We start from the raw sequence: 20,469 nt of genomic DNA on the forward strand, positions 1-20,469 counted from the left end.
CAAAAGCTTGTTGACTAAGGAATCTAGTTTTTTTCTGTTTTAATTTTATTTTTAATTGACAAATGTATATATTTATGGGGTACAATAGGATGTTATGATACATGTATACAATGTAGAATGAATCAGGCTAATTAATATATCCATCACCTCACATAACATTTAAAATCTTATTTGTTTGGGGTAATAACATTTAAAATCTCTTTTGGCAATTTGGAAATATGCAATATGTTATTATTAACTGTAGTCACCATATTTTGCAGTGGATCACTAGAGCTTATTCCTCCTATACATCTTCAGGTGGAGGGAGTGTCAGGAGCCTCCTATTCTGCCATGTTGCTGACATCACTTTCTAATTACTATCCTTATTAGAAATGTTAATTAATTCAGTGGTTGGGGTTACCATAGTGCAAATTGCATTGCATGATATCTCTATATTGGGATCTTTGTCTAGAGGCCAACTGGAAGCTCCAAACTGTTTAGAAGAACTTGCCAGCCAGACAATCATTAGCCCTATCCAGAATGAAGTAATTTGTTCAGGAAAAACAGATATTTTATGGAAGAACTGTGAGTTTCTGGTAAATCGAATGTGCCGTCTGGAAAGTCTCATCCAGTCCTTGAAGATGAGCATCTTTCGCCTACAAACTGAAAAGGATTTGAATCCACAGAAAACAGGTATAGAAAGAAGCGAATCATCAGAAATTTGGTCCTGTGTAGGTGGTTGATGAGTTTTTGATTCTTTTCCTTTACTGACCTTTTTATTGTTTGATGGCCCTCCTGTGCTGTCTGGTAGCTTTTCTGAAGGATCGACTGAATATAATACAGGAGGAGCATTCCAAGGATCTGAAGCTGTTGCATCTTGAAGTTAAGAATTTGCGCCAACAACTCAAAGATGTAAAAGAGGAAGAAGACAAGGCACAAGATGAAGTGCAAAGGTTGACTGCCACTCTGGAGATTGCCTCAGAAACAAAGGTTTGAGTCCAGACTTCTGAAGTACAAACTCACTGTTATGTGTTAGCTGAAGGAGGAAACAGATCCATAAAAATAACTTTTAAAAATAGGTGATGTTGATATGAGGATTCTTGGCATTTGATATGATATGAGGATTCTTGGCATTTGATATTTATCTTCATTGATAACCTAAGCACTATGTGCTATCAGTGATTGATTATTTATAGAGCCCTTACCTTGTACAAGTGATAGGGTGCAGAGATACGAGATCGAGTCTGTGCTCTTCAAGAGCTTATATGCTAGCTGAGAGAATGGGGCATAGCATATAGTGAAAAAATAAGAGTATAGGAAATGTTATAGCACCATACTGGACAAAAAGTAAATATTGCAGAGTAAGGGCTTTGTGTTCAGGCGTCTTTGAGAGAGAGAGAGGGAGAGAGAGGATGCCCCATCTAGAATAGATTAGGCCTCAGAAAGAGAGAGGATCATTAGAAGGCAAAGTGAAGGGGTAAGGACATTTCAAGAAGCTCATGGAGGCAGCAAAAAATAAGAACTACTAGGAACAGAAACTAACAATATTGTTCTCCCCACCATGGTCCAGGCAGTTAATAGGTGTTCAATGTGTTATTTCATTTAATCTTTGCAAAACCTTGTGAAGGATATTATTGTCCCTGTTTTTAATAATAAGAGTACTGGGACCCTGGGAGAAGTCACTTGTCCAAGAACACACATGCCTGTCTTCTTCCTGTAACCAAGGTTTGAACCTAGATCTTTCTACTGGTGTAGTTATGTATAAACTAGCCAGACAGAAGTGAGGATTTGTTTGTGGGAAATAAGTTGAATATTAGCTAGAGATCACATTATGGAGCATCTCAAAATGAAGAATAATCAGTAGTTACACTTAATTCTCTGGGGAGTGATTAAGATTTTCGATATGGAAATAACATAATGAAAACAGGAAAACTAATTTGGCAGTGTTATAGAGTACCCATTATAGGGAGAAGAGATTGGAGGCAGGGAAACCAGTTAGGCGCCCAATGTAGTATTTGGGGCAGGAGCCTAAGTAGGTCTGATCTAGGCTTACATCATTTTGAAAGAAAGTGGGATATTCTGTGAACAAAGATGTTAGAATATGGTATTGGATAGGGTTTGAAGGCAGGAAAGAAGACAAAGATGACTCTGAGGTTTTATATCTGGGATTGTGGGCCATTAATAGTATTTAAAAAGAGAATAAGTAGTGAAAGCTGTGTTTTTCATCCTCAACTCCTAATCATGAATATTTTAAGCCAGAAAAATTGAGTTCTTAAAAAAAAAGTCCTGTAAGAAAAATGTCTATCAATTATCAGATTGTCCTATTGAATTTTACATAGAAGTGGGTGTGATTAATTACTGTTTATGATATAAAAGAAGATATGATAGAAGTCATGAATCAAAGTAATAAAATAAATTTCTTTTTAAATAACTCATTGTAATAATTCATATTTATAATAAGGAGTATTTATAACCATATTAAAAATAGCATTTATAGGTTGCCAGAAAAAAGCCTAAATTTGAACTAATATACCTATAGACAATTTTTTCCTGTCATTTCAGATTATTTAGAACCTTTTCCCCTTCTACTTTTAGAAGAATGCAGCCATTATTGAAGAGGAATTTAAGACCACAAAACGTAAAATGAACCTTAAAATTCAGGAGGTAAGTCAAAAAGATGCTGGAGGGTGAAAGAGGTATTGGAAATGCAGAGGGGAAATCAAGACAGTAAGAAACCTTTGAAGAAGGAAATATATGACTGTGTAGTTCAATTCAAGTGAAAAGTGCCTGCCCTGCATGATGTTAAGACTTCCTTTTGCCTCAATACTGCCCTAAAATTAGAAATAAAAAATAAATGTTCTCTGAGCCAGAAGGGAAATAGTTATCACATGTGGTTGCCCATGTACTACACTTAAGTGAATACCTTCATGCAAAGGCCTTTTAACTGAAAGTTGTGTTTAAAATAAAAAGCTTTTAATAAGTCTGCTCATCTAATTTTACCTTAAAACCTTCATGTGTGCATGGTTTTTGGGGACATAAGTTTTCATTTCATTGGGTAAATACCTAGGAGTACAATTGCTGGATCATATGGTGAGCCTATATTTAACCTTGTAGGAAACTGCCAAACCTGTCTTACAAAATGGCTATGCCATTTTGCATTCTCATCAGCAAGGAATGAGAGTTGTTGCTGCACATCCTCATCAGCATTTGATGTTGTCATTGTTTTGAATTTTTGCCATTCTAGTAGGTGTGTAATGGTATCTTATTTTAATTTGCAATTCCCTAATGACAGATGACATTGATCTTCTCATACATTTATTTGTCATTTATATATCTTCTTTGGCGTATCTATTAGACCTTTTGCCCATTTTGTAACTGAGTTGCTATTTCTTTTAAATTGTTGAGTTTTAGGAGTTCTTTGTATATTTTGGATACCATTTCTTTATCAAATATGTGTTATGCAAATATTTTTCCTAGTCTGTAGCTTGTCTTTTCAGCCTCTTAACAGTGTCTTCTGCAGAACATAAGCTTTTAATTTCAATGCAGTCCAACTTGTCAATTTTTCTATCATGGATTCTAATTTTGGTGTCATATCTAAAAAGTCATCAACAAACACAAGTCACCTAGATTTGCTCTTATGTTATCTTTTAGAAATTTTATAGTTTTGCATTTTAATTTATGTCTTTGATCTATTTTGAGTTAATTTTCATGGAAGGTGTGAGATCTATATCTAGAGTGATTTTTTTTTTTTTGCATGTGGATGTCTAGTGGTTCTATTAAAATTTGCTGGAATATTATCCTTTCTTCACTGGATTCCTGCTTAACATTATTCTTAATTCTTGGTGCTGTACTAAAATATTGAATTTTGATTGAACTCTGTCAAGGACCTGCGGAAGGACTATACAGGCCAAACAGGCATTTTGAGGGTATGTGGAACAGGAAGAGTGTATTATTAATAATTTTCCTGGGTGCCATAGCAAAGTCCCACAGACTTGGTGGCATTAACAGAAATTTATTTCTATTATTATTTAGTTCTGGAGGCTAGAAGTCCAAGATTAAGGTGTCAAGAGGGTTGATTTCTCCCAAGGCCTCTCTATAACAAGGCTTGCAGATGGCCGCCTTCTTGGTGTGCCCTCATATGCTCATTTCTCTCTGTATGCATCCCTGGTGTCTCTGTGTGTTCAAATTTCTTCTTGTTTTAACTTAATCACCTCTTTAAAGGCCCTATCTTCAAATGGTTACATTGTGAGGTACTGGATGTTAGACTTCAACATAAGAATTTTGGGGGGACACAATTCAGCCCATAAACATATACAGATAGAGTAAATGTGATATCTATCTTCTTAAGAGATAGGAAATATATATATAATATGTGAAATATATATAAAATATGTATCTGAAAACATTAAACAGATTGACTGCCCTTAATAATGCTTCAGAAATGAATACCTCAGTAGTATAACCATTAACTAGAAATTCTGTAATGTACTTTTATACATTATATGTGTATCATGTATAAAAAAGGAAAATGTCTGTTTATAAAAATAACCATTCTTTAAAAAGGTGACTAGCTAAATCCTTTTAAGCCTACATCATGGAAATAATTAAACATGGAGTTCAAAAGTAAAATATTTAATTCTGGATGAACTCTAGACTGAATAACATTTGACAGTGATGCAACTAAAATTAGGTAATTTCATGATTTCATGGGTGAGTATAAATTACATCTTGAGGAAATTATGCCATAATTTGATACAAAGCTTAGAAAAGTATATGAAGCTATTCTATATGATAAATTATAATCTAATACTAAAACCTGAAAAAATATAGCCCAAAATAAAAACCATGGCTCATTCTTACACAAGATTGTAATATTTGACTTATCATTGGATTAGTAAGCAATTTATAAACTTGAAAAGAGGAACAACATTATAAAAAGCTCAATAGATTTGACCATATGAGAATTTAAAACTTCTACATGTAAAAAGCAAAATGAATAAAACATTATAATAAAACTAGGCAGAGTTGTTAATTTTCATTTCTAAAATAGATTAGAAATACCCCCCAAAACGGGGCAAAGAATAAGTACTGACAGTTCAGGAAATAAATATATAAAGAGCTAATAACCATATTAGAAGATGTTTAATCTCACCAGTAACCAAAGAAAGGCAAAGATATTAAGATTTTAATTTTCATTTATTAGATTAGAAAAGATTTAAGAAATGATACTACACACTGCTGATGAGATTTAGTCAGATGTTACTGGTAGGAAGGTAATATTGGAAGGAAAATTACAGCATCAAAATTCTAAAAAGTGTTTATGCCTTTAACCTAGTGATTCTTGTAGGAATTTATCTGTAGGAAATAATCGGAAATGTAATGAAATATTGACTCACAAGTATGTTCAGGAGAGCAGTATTTAGAATAGAGAAAAATTGGAAAAATCTACATGTCCAATATCAAGATTAAGAAAATCATATAGAATTTCCAAAATGAGCGATCTTACAAATTTATCCCAACACATTCTTTAACTTGACATATTTTATAATTTTTAAAAAGCTAGCTATAAGGAAAACACATATAAAATGTGTGTACAATTTAGAGGATAAAGTATATTCACTGGTGTTTAAAAAATAGAATTTCAGTTTAACATCACTTCATAAAAGGAATAGCATTTTCTGCAATTCCCTTTTAAGTTGCAAAGGATCTTTTTATCTCATGATAAAAGACTCTTAACTGTCTTTATGTTTTATCTGAATCATTTTAGAGTCCTTTATTGACAGAAATAAGGTCAGTATACCTCCAAAATAAGAAAATACTAACGTGTGTTTTCATATTCTCACATACCACTCAACACTTCTGATACCAGATGTGTGGGGATTTCTCCCCACATACTAAGCAATTCTGTTTTCTAGCAGACACCAGCTGGGTGTCCTATAATTCAATTCAATTCTGAAATTGTCTACCTGGAAATAGTGTCAGATCCCACAGGTTAAGGTCTCAGTCCCACAAAACTACCTACCACTTCAGATGCCAATTTTACTTCAGGTCATGAGCTGTCCTTCTGACTGATAGGCTATAAATTGGGGTTTTCATGATCCTTTTCCTTAAGTTCAATTAAGGAACTTTATTTGCTAGATCAGTTCAAACTTTATTTGCTAGATCAGTTCACAGAAATCAGGGAAGCACTTTACTTACAGTTACCCATTTATTATAAAGGACATTACAAAGGGTACTGATGAATAGCCAGATGGAAGAGATGCACAGAGCAAGGCATGTGGGAAAGGGTGCATGGCTTCAAAGTCATCTCCAGGCTTGCCACCTTTCAGGTACCTATATCATTGAAACTGCAAGAGAGTTTTGGTCTAGGTCCAGTTAGCACAAAGATCCAATTATTGAGACAAGGATTTCCAAGGAAAAAAGGAATTTTTAATATGAAAAAGATGGTAGAGAAGCTGTCTCAAATCTCCCAACTAACGGAGATCATGGACTTTTAAAGAAGGGGCCACATGACTTGGGACATATGGTATAACTAATAAGGGGCTACGCACATTGGAGGCAAGTTGTAGAGGATGATGATGAGTCTTGGCTTGGGAAGTCTGCCCAGGGGCCTTCAGAATCTCAGCTTTTCTGTCTTGGAGAAAATATGCTATTTCTGGGAAACAACTCAAAAGGTCAAGTGGTTAGTTAAGGGAGAGGATTACAAAAAACTTATACGAGTCATTGAAATTTGTTCATGGAGCCAGTTACACCTCTGCATGTTCAGCTATCTAAAAGCTCTCCAAACCAAGTCCTTTTGGATTTTTTTGGAGACCTCATTACATAGGCATGATTGATTAAATCATTGGTGGTTTATGATCAACTCAACCTTTAGCCCATCTCCCCTCACTGGAGGTTGGGAGGTGGTGCTGAAAGTCACAATAATCATGCCTTGGTTTTTCTGGTGACCAGCCCCAATCCAGAAGCTATCTAACCCCCACCCTACCTCTAACCAGTCATCTCATTAGCATACAAAAGACACTTTTATCAGGAGATTCCAAGGTTTTTTGTCGTTATATGCCAGGAACCAGGGTCAGATACCAAATATATATATATATATATTTTTTTTTTTTTTTTTTTGAGACAGAGTCTCGCTTTCTTGCCTAGGCTAGAATGAGTGCCGTGGTGTCAGCCTAGCTCACAGCAACCTCAAACTCCTGGGCTCAAGCGATCCTCCTGCCTCAGCCTCCCGAGTAGCTGGGACTACAGGCACGAGCCACCATGCCCGGCTGATTTTTATATTATATATATCAGTTGGCCAATTAATTTCTTTCTATTTTTATGGTAGAGACAGGGTCTCGCTCAGGCTGGTTTCGAACTCCTGACCTTGAGCAATCTGCCCGCCTCGGCCTCCCAGAGTGCTAGGATTACAGGCGTGAGCCACCGCGCCTGGCCTAAATATATATTTCTTATAGTACAATAACACAGTACTCAAATTTTGGAGTATCAGTTTTGTTTGCTACTTAACAGTTTAAGAGTTGAAAAATAAAACCATAAAATACACACTAAAGTCTGATACTAGTGTTCTTTAAACTTTATTTGACAACAATCCATTGTAAGATGTGTATTTTATGCAGCAACAGTACACACATGTACATATGCAAATACATTTCATGAAGTAATACTTACCCTTACTATGCCTGCTGATGTTTTCTTTCTATTCTGCTCTTTTTTTTCTCCTTTTCCTAAGTGCTGTCTTGACACCTCCAATTTGGAAAACAGACTTAAACCATATGAAGATGAGGGCAATAAATTCGATCTATATTTCTTAAAAGCTTATCCATTAGAGAGAAAGAAAAGCATGTCTCTGAACAGTCACAAACAAATGGAGAATGTTTGGGGATGAGGTGGCTTGCCTTGTAAACTTTTCACAGTAACCTTGATTCTTTGTTAAACTGGTATGATGTTCAGTTGGTCTTGCCTAACTATGATATTGCTCTGTAGCTAAGGCGACAAGTGGCTCAGGAAAGGCACCTCAGGGAAACTCTAGAAAAATCTGGATCAGCCATGCTACTCAAAATACGAGAAATGGAATCAACAGTGGAGATGGAACGGAAACAGGTAGAGAGATTTCCTCTTCCCATTTATGTTAGGGCAGTGAAACCAAACAAGAAAAGCTGTTATTTTACTTTAAACTTACACTTTTGCTAATTTATTAAAATATTTATTTTTCTGTAATAGTCTGTTAACATTGTTACTACAGTTTTTTAAAAAAATTAGTGCAAAATAGGAAAAAACTCTAATGTCATTTAATCTAACACTTTTTTTTTTTTTTTTTTTTTTTATTGATTTTTTTTTTGAGACAGAGTCTCGCTTTGTTGCCCAGGCTAGAGTGAGTGCCGTGGCGTCAGCCTAGCTCACAGCAACCTCAAACTCCTGGGCTCGAGCGATCCTTCTGCCTCAGCCTCCCGGGTAGCTGGGACTACAGGCATGCGCCACCATGCCCGGCTAATTATATATATATATATCAGTTGGCCAATTAATTTCTTTCTATTTATAGTAGAGACGGGGTCTCGCTCTTGCTCAGGCTGGTTTCGAACTCCTGACCTTGAGCAATCCGCCCGCCTCGGCCTCCCAAGAGCTAGGATTACAGGCGTGAGCCACAGCGCCCGGCCTTAATCTAACACTTTTAATTTATGATGAGGGAGCTAAGGACCAGAGAGGTTAATTTGCTTTCAGCTTTATAGAGATGAACTCTTAGCTCTTTTTTTTTTTTTTATTTAGACATATTATGGAAGTACAGATTTTAAGGTTTCAATAAATGCTCTTTCCCCCCTCCCCCCCACAAGTCTGAGTTTCCAGCATGACCATCCATCCCCCAGATGGTGCACATCTCACTCATTATATATGTATATACCCACCCCCCTCCCGAACTCTTAGCTCTTGATACAATATCCTTCCCATACAATCTCTGTTATAGGCATTGATTTTGGAAGAAATTGTCCTGGTCTTGTGCTATATATATATGTGATATATAGTAGAAGATAAAGACAAGACTGAGCTAACAGCTGAAGCAAAACATATCAATAAGTAAAACAATCAAGAATATTTTTATACTGTTGTTTTTAATTATTTATTTTAACAATGTTTTTCTCTTCATCATAGTTGTTATTTGAAGTACCAACATATAATTTAGAATACTTTAAATTCTAACTACCCAAGGCTATTAGTATTTTTATATTTTAATACTTGTAATTGGATTACATAATATTTAATATTTTAACCAATGGCTATCCTTCACAACTAATTTATAACAAAGATTCTACTTAAGGAGTTGGCAAATGATCCTTTGTTGCTATAATTTGCACTGCCAATATGATAGCCATTAGCCACATCTGGCTATTTAAATTTAAATTAGTTGAAATTAAAGACTCATTTCCTCACACACTCTAGAACCACATTCAAGTGCTTAATAGCTACTTGTGACTAGTGACTTACGCTGTAGAGTTCTATTGGACAGCACTATTATAAGGCATTGCATTCTATTGAGATTTCAACTGTAACATATAGACTTCTCTTTTCCCCTCAGTGACATTAAGATTGGAAATTCTGCCTTATGCATGTGCTAGAAGATAGTTTATTAGAAAGCTTTATAGAAAGGAATTTTTCTTATACAATTACAGGTGCAAATTTTGCAGCAAAACTGCACTGGCCTACGCAGTTCTATACAGAACACCCAAGATCTACTGGTCCAGGAACAACAAAAAAAAGGAGAGTTGGAGACTGCTACCTCACAGCTCAAGTGTGATCTAAGTATGAAAATAGATGCCAAAAATCACACATTTGTTAGTTTTTTGAGATTCACACAAAAACTCTTAAGATTCCAAATTCTTGAAGTAGCCAGTATTATTGGTATTTCCCACAATCCTGAATGTAAAAAATTGCTGATTTCCTTTCTACTTGTAACACTGAGACAAAAGGAATGTTGTTAATAGAGTTGAGCCTCTTGATTATACACTATTCTTTATTTAGTATTTTTTCCTGGGCTTTTTAAAAATGTCTGTGGACTTGGGTTAGGAACATCTGGTTTCTAGACATCTAGATTGAATATTGGATAATAATATGTTAATAAGGAAATACTGCTATTAATCCTTGCTAACTTAACTGATTTTAGCAATCCATCATGTCAGACTCTCCATTCTTCAGGTTATCCATCTATTCTGGTTAACCTATATTTGTAGAGATGGATCATTGTAAGACCTTAAAGAGAGCTTAGATTAATCTCCTCCTTTTATAGAGGAGTCCTGAAAGGCAACAGAGCTAGAAAATGGAAGAACCTAGACTTGATCCCAAGTGCTCAGTCATGCTTCTTCCAACCCATCAGCCCTTTATTATACTACTGTTGTTAATATGTTATTGCAAAGCAGGTTCCAGATAGTCTCACCTACTGAGATCACAGAGTTACAATGCAGTGCTTCACATGATTAACACTTCGTGGTTTACATAGAGCTTTCACATAAATTATCTCATTTAATACTCAAAGCTATCCATACTTCCCAAAGTTACAAAAGGAAAAACATGGTAAAGTGAGGCTTGTACCTGTGTTTTCTAACTCCAAGCCCAGTGTTCTCTACATCATGCCTTCTCTGCTCTGTGGCTAAAACGGGGGCAGGGAATACCAAAAAGGAAATGAAAATTATAAAAAATATAGAGCAAAGAGTAATCTATTCAATGTTTTGACTTATTCCTTTTAGTGGAAAGTATCTTTTGTCTTATAGTAGTTGGGTAGTGAGTTACTATGTGAAGTTCTCACTGACAATGTCCCAGGATAATTTTCTGTCTTCCTATGATTGTGTGCCTACAAAAATACATGTTACATTTTATGGTGCTGCCACATTATCTCATTTGAGGATTATAACAACCTTGTCAGAAAGATAAGAAAATATACCCATTCTATAGAAGAATAAAAAGATCCAGAGAGACTTTACCCAAGGACCCATAGCAAATAGAATAGCTGGGACTAAAATACATGTCTTCCTATTGTATTTACTTGGCCTTCTGATTAAGTTTTATATGTTACTCTATCTTTGGATTAATGCTTTATTTTTTAATTTTGTAAAGAATATTTAGAAGACTATTAAAATTGAATATTAAAATAACAGTAATTCATACTAATGTGAGGAAAAGGAAGCTTGTCTGAATGCCAGCTATGTGCTTAATATTGAATTGTAGACCCTCTACATATATATGCAGTTTATTACTTTAAGGTACAAATAGTTATTGTAACTAGATTAATAAAAGAAATGTCTTTAAATGTCTGAATTTTAAAATATAATTATTAAGTTTATTAACAATTAACTTTTATATAAATATACATTACTTAAAGTGATTAAATTATTCTCCCAAGCAAAAAACACTACTCTTTCATTCTTTGATTAGTAGAATTTTCAGAATAAGTCATATAGTTAATCTTTTTGATCTTTCACATATTTTAAATTAGAGTTTATTTTAATGAATTGTGGATTCATGTGTTCAAAAAGTATAGTTTTCTAAGGTATATTCTATTAAGATACAAGTTTTTATGTGTTTTATAACTTTCTGGCTTTAGAATATTTAAGTTCAACAAAACGAATAGATCACTGTGAATTTTTCTATGAAGTCAAAACATTACTCAGAAAAAGTTTACATCTTTTGGCTACTAGTATACATTGCCAGACTGTTCCACAATTTTCTGTATTTGTTTTTCATTTCACTATATGTACTCTAAGTGGTTTCAAATCTATTTTTTCTACACAAAATCCTGCTCCTGAGCTCTAGACCAGTATCTTACTGCCAACTAGACATCTGTATTTGAATGCCCTGCAGATACATCAAAACACATGGAAAACTAAGTATTTCACTTATTCTTACTCATTCTAGCCCCTAAACCTTCTCCTTGCCTTGTATAGTTGAAGAATCCACTATCCATGCTGCTGCCCAAGTCTGAATGCTAGATGTTGTCCCTCATTCATCTTTTGCTTTTACCCCACCAATAAGCCACCAAGCCCTGACAATCCTCTCTGCTTACTATTTTACAGGTCCGTTTTTCCCCTGTATCTCCATTGTCATTACCAGTCAGAGCCAGCCCTCATTGTTTTATACTTCAGTTACTGCAACAGCTATTAAACTGATCTTTGTGCCTTTATCAAACCTGTGTTAGAGTGATCTCTCTAACAAAAGTCTTTTGATCATGTTCCTCTCCCGCTTAAAATCCCTCAGAGACTTATAATCTATGCACTGAGTAACATGCAACCTCATCTGCCATTGTGAATCACTGTGGACTAGTTTTCAGTGCATAAAAATATGATAGAAATACCTGGGTTCTCCTTATTTCTAAAATACATAGACTAAAAAAAATGTAAAGCTTCTCAGGGAAAACAATACCATATGATTTCAATGTAGCAAGTTATCACTATAGTTATATGGACTTTCTGTTTTTAGTTTCTAGAGATGACATCATTTCCAAGTTGGTTGAAGAAAACAAGGTAAGTGGTGAGGTTGTAGAGAAGAGATGGTCTTTCTTCACTAAGTCCTGTGTCCTCATTAATGTTGGTTTACAGTCCAGATTGCCCTAAAAGCTGTATAAAAAAAGTTTCATATTGTATATTAAGGGTAATACTGTGTATTAGGAACTAAGAAATCATTTGATGCAGGTTATTATGGTTTGAAAAGGTGAAAGGGCAATAAAAATGAGATTTCTTTGTGTTTTTTGCTAATTGTTGTAAATTAACTTTTTTGATGAAATGTAAGAAACTTTTTGGTGTTGGTTGCACAACAGTGTGAGTGTATATAATGCCACTAAACTGTACCTTTGAAAATGGTTAGGATGTTACATTTTATGTCATGTATATTTATCATAACTTAACAAAAAACACTTTATATCTTTATTACATTTCTAAATTAACCTGTTGATGGGTAGATCCTATTTGGAATACTTTTTCTGGATGCTGTCTAATCCTGTGTTGTGTGATGTTTATCTTTCTTGAGATGCTTCTCCTGGGAAAATAGAAAGGTGGTTCTTGGCTGTGAGGGAGATCTGGCTGTGACATCTGTCACCACATGGGTTGTGGTTGATTAGACTGGGTTAATTAGACTGATCTGGCTGGCGAGGCAGGTGTCCTGTTCCTCTCTCACTGCTCCTTGAGGGTCCTTCCCAAAGCTGAGTGCTCAGTTGAAGAGGACGACCTTCCCTGGTAGAGGAGGATGGATCTTCGGTCAAGGGTATACAAATAGGTGCACTTCCCTGTGTTCTACTCCAGACAAGAAAGGTGGCTCTCTCTCTGTAGGGAGAGGATTTACACTTTGTCCTTCCTCATTCTTATGGTACCTTTTAGGGAAAGCCCAACTGACAACTCACATCTGTCACCTTTCTCTCAACTCAAAGAGAACTAGCTTTTGTCCCCCCACAAAGCAAAGATGCTTTCTTCTGCTCCATTCTCAGGTACTCCTTGATGAAAATATCCTTTAAAAGATCCTTGAATGTGTTCTTTCAAAATCAAAGATCTTACTACTAATAGGAAAATTATATATGTAATATATAATCTTAGAGAATAGAACTTTGATATAAGGATACTAGGTATATTTAAGTTATAGTTTTAGGCAAATGCTTCCTAGTTGGAATCCAAATATGAGAATAGGTTTAATAAACAGTTTTTAAAAATAGCCTTATTTTTTAGAGGAATTTTAGGTTCACAGCAAAATTGAGCAGAAGGTGCAGAGATTTACCACATATCCCTTTCCCTTACACATGCATAGCCTCCCCCACTATCAACATTCTGCACCAGAGTAGTATATTATTACAATTTATGAACCTATATTAACATATCATTATCATCCAAAGCCCATAGTTTACATTAGGGTTGACTCTTGGTGTTGTACATTCTATGGATTTGGATAAATGTATAATGACATATATCCACTATTATGGTATATTTTATCTATTATAGTATCATAGAGTAGTTTCATTTCTCTAAAAATCTGTGCTCCACCTACTCTTTCTTCCCACCCCTCAACCCCTGGCAACCACTGAACTTTTTACTGTCTTGATAAATGTACCTTTTCCAGAATATTATATAGTTGGAATCATATAGTCTGCAGCCTTTTCAGACTGGCTTCTCTCACTTAGTAATAAACATTTACATTTCCTCCATGTCTTTTCATGGCTTGATAACACATTTCTTTTTAGTGATGAATAATTTTCCATTGTCTGGATGTACCACAATTTATCCATTACTGATAGACATCTTGATTGTTTTCAAGTTTTGACAATTATGATAAAGCTGCTATAATATCTGTGTACAGGTGTTTTGTGTAGGCATGAATTTTCAACTACTTTGGGTAAATACCAAGTAGCATGATTACTGGATCATTTGGTAAGAATATGTTTAGTTTTGTAAGAAACCACCAAACTATCTTCCAAAGTGGCTGTACCATTTTACATTCCCACCAGCAGTGAATGAGAATACCTGTTGCTCTCCATCTTCACCAGCAATTGATGTTGTCAGTGTTCTCGATTTTGGCCATTCTAATAGGTGTGTAGTAGTATCTCATTGTTTTAAATAAACAGTTTTGTAAGTAATTTACAAATAAAGAGAAGTTTGGGAAGAAGATACCAAGATTTTAAAAAATTCTTTATAAGATACTTACATATGTAAATCATTGGGACTTGAATTGGTACTGGCCAAAATACAGAACAGATATTTTTATAAAGATGCATAATACATGTGCAAAAGAGAATAATTCTTTTTGTTTTTTCCTTTAGAATGTTCAAATGTCTTTCAACAAGGAACATGAAGAAAATGCATATTTGAAGTCTGAAATAGTATCTCTTCATGAAGCATCAGAAAAAACACAGGTAAATCTTCACCATTTCTCTAGTTTTGGGATATTTAATTTTGTTCAGTTAAAGAACTAAGAACCAAAAATAATCCTGATTATATAAATTTGTACTATCTCCATTATCCAACTTTTTATTTCCATGAGATGATGCTTCATCCATGAGAATTATCAAATTAACTACATTTCTCATTTTACTCTTCAAATTCCCATGACATATACGTATACAAGATACACCACTAAATCATGCACTTGTTTATACTTTGCCTTTGTTTGCTTCCTAATTTACTCATTAAATATATACAGATATATTTTTTCCACACAAAAACTTCTAAACAGTTCAATGGCAAGGGCTATGTTTTATACTTTCTTTATATTTTCTTAGCAAATAGCATGGTAGGAACCTAAGAAATTCTTGCCAAATTTTGGCGTTATATGTAATCTTTTCCTGTGGGATGGTAGTTCTCAAATTTAGCTGATGTGTGTGTGTATACATATGCATGTATTTTAAGAGTCACCAAATATGCAGGCAAACTGGAGTGATTTATCATAGAGCCCAATGAAATAGTGTTTATCACTTAAGATAACTTTTCTGTTGGTATAATTTGATTATGTCAATGTTAGGACCATAGTGTTGCTGTCCTCTCTTTAATAATAAAATATAAAATAAATGTGTTTTTAAATAAAATAATAATAGTAACTACTACTATTCTTCCTATACTGATAGTAGTTAACATTTTCACTGATCCCATTCTACATTCCAGGTATGATTTTAAGCACCTTATGTTATTAATACTAACAAATTGTAATCCTTGCAATAGGCCTATGAAATAGAATTTATTATTCACATTTTAAAGATAAGGAAGCTGAAATACAGAGAGGTTCGGGAAACATAGCTAATAGGTGGCAGAACTGGAATTTGAGTTCAGGTAATCTGGCTCCAAAGAAAATTAGTTATTCTTTTCAAAGAGTAAGGGTTTTCCTGTTTCACCCCCAGATATTCCTCGATGAATAGTTTGTATATCTAGGTATGACTTTATGTCCCTGAATGTGTTCCTAACTATTATATTAGTCTTACTACTTATGATACCTGCCAGATTATCTTTCATCTTTTATCTTTTCTTTCATACCATTTTATTTTTTGTGTTTCTTCCTATTGCTCATTCAAAGTTATTTGTCCTTGAAGAACTTTCACATGAAAACATAAGCCAATCTACCTCGCAAAATTAACTCATAATTAAGATGAATATTTTCCACAGGGATATAGATTTCAAAGTATCAAAAAAAGAGGATTATTAGCTACATGTATGATAGATCTGTAGATCAAAAGATTTTTGTTTTATTTTGAAACATTAATCTTGTGATGGTAAAATTATATTTTACTTTTATAAATACTGTAGTTTGTAGTGAAGAAGCTTACGTATTTTTTGTTACCAGCTAACCAATTCTGAATGCTCAACATCTGACTATGGAAACGGATTTCTATAATACTGGCTAGGCTGTGAATTCCATTCTGCAGATGTCTTGACCTAATGGACCAGTGCTCAAAGTTGTGAAGAACAGAGGATCATAACATGCTGTATGCCCCAGTTGCTCCACCATATCAGGAAATCTCTCCTTTTAATTTAGAATTATTTAGGGTGTTGACTCCAAATATTTGAAAATATTTTATAAACTAATGAAATGTCAATTGAGGATAGGTTAAATAAATTAGGTTCATACACATAGTAAAATACTACATAATCATTAAAAATAATGATACGTATTATAGAATGTCTTTTTTTCCTTTGGATAGATGCCTAATAGTGGGATTGCTGGATCAAGTAGTATTTCTATTTTTAGCTCTTTGAGGTATCTCCAAATTACTTTCCACAGGAGTTGTACTAATTTGCAGTCCCACCTGCAAAGTAAGAGTGTTCTGATCTTTCCACATCTACACCAGCATTTGTTATTTTGGGACTTTTTGATAGAAACCATTCTCACTGGAGTTAAGTGATATTTCATTGTAGTTTTAATTTGCATTTCTCTAATGATTAGAGATGTTGCTGCACTTGAATGTTTATGGCAGCACAATTCACAGTTGCAAAGATGCGGAAACAACCCAAATGCCCATCAATATATGAGCGGATTAATAAAATGTGGTATTTGTATGGAATACTACTCAACTACAAAAAACAATGGTAATCTAGAGCTTCTTATATTATCCTGGATAGAGATTGAGCTCATCCTTCGAAGTATGGTATCACAAGGATGGAAAAACATACACCACATGTACTCGCCATCAAATTGGTACTAACTGATCAACACTAAGATGCTCACATGGTAGTAATACTCACTGGGTGCCAGTCAGGTAGGGGAGGGGGTGGGGGAGTGGGAGAGGTAAACCCATAGCTAATAGAAATGGGGCACACTGTATGGAGGAAGAACACACTTGTAGCCCTGGCTTGGGCAAGGCAAACATATTTTGTGTAACCAAAATGTACCCCCATAATATCCTGAATTTAAAAAAAGAAAGATACATAAATGAAAGTAATTCTTTATTGGAGAGACCTGTGACTTGCTGTATACGTTGTTTTAGGTTTTGAATGAACAGCTGACCGTAAAGTGTTCAGAGCTCAGCTGCATGCTTCAGACTGTTAATATGGAAAAAGCCAGGATCATTGCTGACCATCAAGCCATCCTGCAGGTATTCATTTACCAGTAGCGAACTTCTAATAGCATTCACCAGGTGACAGAAAGCCATCCTGGCTGAGAGATCAGGAAATGTGCAGGCCTACTGGATAAGTAAATATTTTAACAATAAATTTTTTAAAACTTACTGAATTATTTTATTTTTTATTAGTGGCTTTCAGTTTTCATCAGGGGTGATTTGGCCTTACACTCAGTGCTTTTTAATGTTTTCTTTACAATTACTTTAGGAAAAGTAATAATCTCATTATTTATAGAATCATGGAAAACACTTAAGACTAACCCTAAATAACTTACCTTTTCCTCAAACACCTTGCAATTTCCCATTTTGCTTATGCCATTTTCTCTGTTAAGAATGCTCTTTACTTCATCTTCATCTATTTGAAATTCTGTTTATTCTTGGAGTTGCTTTCAGGGAGCTGGATCATCTCAACCAGAAAGGATGAGTTTTCCCTTTCAATTTCTATTCCTAGAACACTAAACAGACTATCATAGTAATAGATTTCATTTTTTAAAGCATACTTACTATATACCAAGCATTGTGCTAAGGTTTTTACATATGTTAACCTCCTTTAATCATAGCAGTCATTATGTAAAGGGGTATTATCCTCATTTTGCTGACAAAAAATGAGATTTTAGAGAAGTTAACTTGCCCAAAGTCACCTAGCTAGAATAGAACTGGATTTAAACCTATGGTGACCCCAGAGTCAATATTTTTAATCATTATTATGCTGACTCCCTATTCTGCCTTCTCTAGTAGTAATTTATGTGCATGCTTCATTTCTTTTATTATTTTGGTGAACTCCCCAGAAGCAAGGACATTATCTTATATATCTTTGTTATTTCCCATAGCACTAAACATGTTTTGCACATAACAAATACTCTGTAAATATTTTTCATTAATTCAACAAACATTGAGTGTTTACTCTGTGCAAGTGCAGTGCTAGATCTAGTTAGAATTATAGTGGTGAACATGACAAAATCTCTATTTTTGTGGCCTTACAGTTGAGTGGACTGAATAATGTAGCATATGTACCACTGTTAGCAAACATTTCAAAATTTTAGAATGTAACATAAGTGGGATCCCATTTTACTAAGTGTGAAGTTGTGAGGTTTGCCTTACTATTGAATATTGTTTAAATAGAAGTGTTTTAAAAAGTATTTATAAAAGTAATTGTTATTATGTAATGTATTTGCAAAAACTTTGTAAGATTATAGGTAGAGGTATATGTGTATAAAAATGTTTTGATAATTCCAAAATGGTGAGCCAGAGAAAATAAATCATGCAAAATAGAGTTTCTGCTGTAACAATATTTGAGTACAATTTAAGATATTCTTTAAAAGAATTCACACTATTAAACTAAACTATTAAATCATATTTAAACTATTAAACATGATTATCCCTAGTGAGTGTGGGATTATTAGAGGGGGTTGTAGGTAGAGACAAAGGGATCTTTTCATTTTATATTTATATAAATTTGTATTGTTTTACTTTTTAGAATTAAACATGTTGAAATTTTAAAATAGCAAAAATATTCTTAATATAATTTTCTATTTTTAAAAATATGTTGGTATTAGGAGTTATATAAATTTTCAGTAGGCTGAGTAAATAATGCATCTTGACTCTTGGCTGATAGAGTTATAAAATGATAGAATTGTAGTCAGCTCAGGACAGGACAAAGAGATGAGCATTAAAATAAATTCTTTCAAAAAGAGGTTTTATTTATATAAATAAAACTTGTCTCTTGTAAGTTAGTTCAGAGTCTTTGATCAGTTACTGCTAATGACACCTTATCAAATGACTTTCTGGCATCTCAACTTTTAATATTACCCCTAACCCTCAGGTAGAACAGAAAATGATGACACAGACATTTCAAGAACAAAACTTACTGCTGGATGCAGCCCATGCCAGTATCACAAGTGAACTACAAGTTGTTCAGAATGAGAAAACCGAACTCCAAGCACATCTGTAAGTAAATTATGGGTAACTTCTTATTCATCTGTTGTTCTTGCATTTGTGTTTCTTATTTTTAATGGCAGCATTTAATTCTACATTTGCTGGGCCAGCCACAAAGATAAACAGACTGTGTCCTCAAGAAACTAGTTTTATTAGAACATTTTGGTAACTGTTCTTAGGCAGGAGATATGTTCTATAAGAACATTTAATTGCTTTTGCTGTTAAAGTAGAACTCTCATTTAGCTTTCATATCTCCTTGTTCTCTTCCTTCAGGGATCATTTAATCTTTGAGCATAACCAGTGTATTCAGAAAGCACAGGATGCTGAGAAGAGAACAGCTGTGCAAAAAGAACTGCTAGAATTGACAATTGCAAGATTGCAAGGTGAATTGAAAGCATCAATGCAAGAGAACAAGTCTCTGCTAGAGGAGAAAGAAAGATTTCAGAGAGAGGTATGTATGAGCAGATTTATACTATCTTCTAGTTGTGGTGTGGTGATGTTTTAAAATTGTATTCTAAGTGTAAAAGAAAAGAAATAAAACCCAGATGCAGTTTGTCTGATTTGCCCATTAAAGAAATCTTTAGGTGGCTAATCTATGCCTTTTAGTGAGCAAAATAGTCTGTGCTAAATAGTACAGTGTATCCTTATACAGCATTAGTGAATGGTAACCAATAATTCACACATCCTCATGTTAGTTAAGGGGTCATATTTTAAAATTGATTTCCCCTGAAGGAGTGGGACAGTAGAGGTTAAGGGGAAACAGCCCTGTCCCCCTACTTAGGAAGGAACCAGCAGAGTCTGACATGCAGACGTGTCTTTCTAATTTCAGGGCTATTTGTGAAGTCTGCTCTGCCTCAGAGACTCCCTGATTGGCCCCTTTTCTGAGAGGATGTGCTATCTCTGCAGTGTAGGTATTAATTGACATGCAGGATGTGTTGCTATAGTAGAGTCTGTCAGCTGCTGTAAAATTGACCCATTTCTTTTTTTCCCCC

The 20,469-nt window shown here is 34.4% G+C and overlaps 1 protein-coding gene across 1 annotated transcript in view; it reads left to right on the forward strand.

Annotated features, from left to right (window-relative positions):
• The window catches only part of CCDC150 (coiled-coil domain containing 150), a 77,586-nt gene that overhangs the window by 7,242 nt on the left and 49,875 nt on the right, over positions 1-20,469 (forward strand). Inside the window, 10 exon segments of the mRNA XM_076005769.1 lie at positions 452-672; positions 791-969; positions 2,575-2,643; positions 7,963-8,079; positions 9,642-9,771; positions 12,439-12,482; positions 14,759-14,851; positions 17,411-17,518; positions 19,365-19,489; positions 19,751-19,928. Coding sequence (XP_075861884.1) covers positions 452-672; positions 791-969; positions 2,575-2,643; positions 7,963-8,079; positions 9,642-9,771; positions 12,439-12,482; positions 14,759-14,851; positions 17,411-17,518; positions 19,365-19,489; positions 19,751-19,928 — 1,264 coding nt within the window.

The sequence above is a fragment of the Microcebus murinus genome, chromosome 8 (genome assembly GCF_040939455.1).
Source record: "Microcebus murinus isolate Inina chromosome 8, M.murinus_Inina_mat1.0, whole genome shotgun sequence".
Lineage (NCBI taxonomy): Eukaryota > Metazoa > Chordata > Mammalia > Primates > Cheirogaleidae > Microcebus > Microcebus murinus.